This window comes from Micropterus dolomieu, linkage group LG19, assembly GCF_021292245.1.
Source record: "Micropterus dolomieu isolate WLL.071019.BEF.003 ecotype Adirondacks linkage group LG19, ASM2129224v1, whole genome shotgun sequence".
In the NCBI taxonomy this organism is placed as follows: domain Eukaryota; kingdom Metazoa; phylum Chordata; class Actinopteri; order Centrarchiformes; family Centrarchidae; genus Micropterus; species Micropterus dolomieu.
In genome coordinates, this window is record NC_060168.1 from 34957784 (window position 1) to 34962161 (window position 4378).

Sequence of the window (4378 nt, forward strand, 5' to 3'; positions counted from 1 at the left end):
CAGAACCCTCCACCCAGAATCCTCCATCCAGAACCCTCCACACAGAATCCTCCATCCAGAACCCTCCACACAGAATCCTCCACCAGAATCCTCCACCCAGAATCTTTCACACAGAACCTCCACCCAGAATCTTTCACACAGAATCCTCCATCCAGAACCCTCCACCCAGAACCCTCCATCCAGAACCCTCCACACAGAATCTTCCACACAGAACCCTCCACACAGAATCCTCCATCCAGAACCTTTCACCCAGAACACTCCATCCAGAACCCTCCACATAGAACCCTCCACCCAGAATCCTCCATCCAGAACCCTCCACACAGAATCCTCCACGCAGAACCCTCCACCCAGAAGTGTCAATCCAGAACCCTCCACACAGAATCTTCAACCCAGAACGACAGCAGCCCCAGGAGGTCTACACCAGACCCCTTACTGCTCCTAGAGCGCTGCCAGGTGGCCCCTGAACCCCTTACTGCTCCAGTTTTCTGTTCGTGTCGAATACTGGGTATTGTAGTTTGTTTTGGGTTTTTATTCCAACAGGTTGCAGTGAGACAGGATGAACACAGATGACCTGCTCTGGACCTGGATTTCCTTTGGTCCCCGTCTTGTTTCCGTGATGTCATCAGCGTGGTGTTGTGTTGACCTTCCCGCTAACCTTTCTAACTCACCTGCATCAGGTGAGCTGATGTACAGTGTGTACAGCAGGAAGTCCAGCTCAGACCTGAATGTGTGTTGAAACCTGAGGAGGCTGTAAAGTCACACCTCATTCCCCTCTGGAACCAAGAGTAACCTGATCTGGGTCACCCGACACCTCCTCAGCTCAGACCGGCCGCTTCCTCGCAGTCTGCTCGCCACCCTGTAGCATGGCGGATGCCGGGGCCTGGAGAACGCACCAGGATGGCCCCCGGATCCTCCAACCAGGACCAGGACCTGGACAAGGATCAGGACCTGGACTGGGGCCTGGACCGGGACCGGGACCAAACCGTGTGTGGATCTCTCTGATCGCAGGTGAGATTCTTACATTAAAGGACTAATCCAGGTTTTAAACGTCCACCTGAACCTGCAGTCTGATACTGCGTCTTAAAACTGGCCAATCAGGTGAGATTATTTCACCTGTTCCCAGTGCAGATGTTGGTTGAGCTCAGGTAGGACAAAGTGAAGACAAAGTAAAAGTCCAGTGAATCGTCTTATTTGGAACAGGTGAGCAACTTTCACTGATCAGTTATTCATTAATTAATGCAGTGAGTGATCAGAAGATATTCAGACTGAGCCTTCAGTCGAAGTTCAGGGCGTAAAGCCTTCTTTGTACAGAGAGTCAGTGACTCTGACAGAACCTCAGCTGGTTCCATCTGTTCTTCTCTGACAGAACCTACGCTGGTTCCTCCTGTTCTTCTTTTCTGACAGAGCCTCAGCCAGTTCCATCTGTTCTTCTCTGACAGAACCTACGCTGGTTCCTCCTGTTCTTCTTTTCTGACAAAACCTCAGCCGGTTCCTTCTGTTCTTCTTTTCTGACAAAACCTCAGCTGGTTCCTGCTGTTCTTTTCTTAGAGAACCTCAGCTGGTTCCTTCTGTTCTTCTCTGGCAGAACCTCAGCTGGTTCATTCTGTTCTTCTCTGACAGAACCTCAGCTGGTTCCTCCTGTTCTTCTTTTCTGACAGAGCCTCAGCCAGTTCCTTCTGTTCTTCTCTGACAGAACCTCAGCCAGTGCCTGCTGTTCTTCTTCTTTGACAGAACCCCAGCCGGTCCCTTCTGTTCTTCTTTTCTGACAAAACCTCAGCTGGTTCCTTCTGTTCTTCTTTTCTGACAAAACCTCAGCTGGTTCCTGCTGTTCTTTTCTTAGAGAACCTCAGCTGGTTCCTTCTGTTCTTGTCTGGCAGAACCTCAGCTGGTTCATTCTGTTCTTCTCTGACAGAACCTCAGCTGGTTCCTCCTGTTCTTCTTTTCTGACAGAGCCTCAGCCAGTTCCTTCTGTTCTTCTCTGACAGAACCTCAGCCAGTGCCTGCTGTTCTTCTTCTTTGACAGAACCCCAGCCGGTCCCTTCTGTTCTTCTTTTCTGACAAAACCTCAGCTGGTTCCTTCTGTTCTTTTCTTAGAGAACCTCAGCTGGTTCCTTCTGTTCTTGTCTGGCAGAACCTCAGCTGGTTCATTCTGTTCTTCTCTGACAGAACCTCAGCTGGTTCCTGCTGTTCTTCTTCTCTGACAGAACATCAGCCTTTTCCTTCTGTTCTTCTTTTCTTAGAGAACCTCAGCTGGTTCCATCTGTTCTTCTCTGACAGAACCTATGCTGGTTCCTCCTGTTCTTCTTTTCTGACAGAGCCTCAGCCAGTTCCTTCTGTTCTTCTCTGACAGAACCTCAGCCAGTGCCTGCTGTTCTTCTTCTTTGACAGAACTCCAGCCGGTCCCTTCTGTTCTTCTTTTCTGACAAAACCTCAGCCGGTTCCTTCTGTTCTTCTTTTCTGACAAAACCTCAGCTGGTTCCTGCTGTTCTTTTCTTAGAGAACCTCAGCTGGTTCCTTCTGTTCTTGTCTGGCAGAACCTCAGCTGGTTCATTCTGTTCTTCTCTGACAGAACCTCAGCTGGTTCCTGCTGTTCTTCTTCTCTGACAGAACATCAGCCTTTTCCTTCTGTTCTTCTTTTCTTAGAGAACCCCAGCTGGTTCATGCTGTTCTTCTTCTCTGACAGAACCTAAGCTGGTTCCTCCTGTTCTTCTTTTCTGACAGAGCCTCAGCCAGTTCCTTCTGTTCTTCTCTGACAGAACCTCAGCCAGTTCCTGCTGTTCTTCTTCTCTGAATTTGAGAGAAAAGACAAAACTTAAATAAAAAGTTTGTTAGATCACACACAGTTACTAAAAGTATGAGAACACGACAGCCGGGTTCTGCAGCAGAAGGCCCGGAGGCCATTCGAGCGTCTTAAACCTTTTTAAAGTGCTGCTATTGTCCTGTGAGGCTGTGAGGACACTTATACAGCCCACATCACTTGTTTTTATAATTATTATTTACTCCTATGTCCTGAGGTGGTCACTATATGTGAGAAATAATGTCATTTTTTATTTGTACGGAGCCTCCAAAGTTAGTTATGCACAAGATAATAAACGTGTTTTGCTGCTCTCGGTACCTGAAAGCCTCACTGCCCGTGTTTCCTAGCGGACAGTGAAGGCAGCACAGCCTGCTCTGCTCGGTGATTGGCTGAGTCTTCTATGGGCGCGGCCCCCGTTGCTGTGGTAACGTGTCTTAAAGAGGGATTTGGTCAATCAGAGTTTCAGCGTCTCGGAGTGTCGCTGCTAATATGCTAACATGCTAACCCGGGAATGTTTACCGGTGAAAAGACGGAAAAGCAAACAACGGAAACGGTAGGAAGATTCTTCTGTGGGCGAGGAGCAGCCGCGGGGACTGATGGGAGACTGAGGAGAAAGTTTTGCACTTTTAAAAGTCTCCGTTCACCTGCGTGCTAGTGCGGCAGCTAGCCCGCTAACGGCTAACTGAGCTGCTATCTGAAAAGTTTGAGGAGCTGAGAGAAGCCAGGAATTAGACGGATCCATGATGGTGGAGGGAGTTCGGCACTCTCCGATCCTGTCGGCCCTGTTCAGCATGACGGAGGACTCTGAGCTGCGGGGAGCCGCGCAGTTTATTAAAGGTGAACAAGTTAACAGCTAACAGCCTAAAGTTTAATGACAGTAAACAAAGTAAAGTTTAATGACTGTAAACAAAGTAAAGTTTAATGACTGTAAACAAAGTAAAGTTTAATGACTGTAAACAAAGTAAAGTTTAATGACTGTAAACAAAGTAAAGTTTAATGACTGTAAACAGCGTAAAGTTTAATGACTGTTTAATGACTGTAAACAGCGTAAAGTTTAATGACAGGAAACAGCGTAAAGTTTAATGACAGGAAACAGCGTAAAGTTTAATGACAGGAAACAGCGTAAAGTTTAATGACTGTTTAATGACTGTAAACAGCGTAAAGTTTAATGACAGGAAACAGCGTAAAGTTTAATAACTGTTAACAGCGTAAAGTTTAATAACTGTAAACAGCGTAAAGTTTAATGACAGGAAACAGCGTAAAGTTTAATAACTGTTTAATGACTGTAAACAGCGTAAAGTTTAATGACAGGAAACAGCGTAAAGTTTAATGACTGTATAATGACAGGAAACAGCGTAAAGTTTAATGACAGGAAACAGCGTAAAGTTTAATGACTGTTTAATGACAGGAAACAGCGTAAAGTTTAATGACAGGAAACAGCGTAAAGTTTAATGACAGGAAACAGCGTAAAGTTTAATGACAGGAAACAGCGTAAAGTTTAATAACTGTTTAATGACTGGAAACAGCGTAAAGTTTAATGACTGTTTAATGACTGGAAACAGCGTAAAGTTTAATGACTGG

General features: G+C 46.3%; 1 protein-coding gene across 1 annotated transcript in view; it reads left to right on the plus strand.

The window, feature by feature from the left end:
• The first annotated feature begins 3242 nt into the window (after positions 1–3242).
• The window catches only part of cdc14ab (cell division cycle 14Ab), a 24770-nt gene continuing 23634 nt past the window's right edge, over positions 3243–4378 (plus strand). The window contains exon 1 of the mRNA XM_046030017.1: positions 3243–3634. Within this exon, the coding sequence (XP_045885973.1) occupies positions 3538–3634 (97 nt within the window). The 5' untranslated portion in view covers positions 3243–3537. The remainder of the gene's footprint in view (positions 3635–4378) is intronic.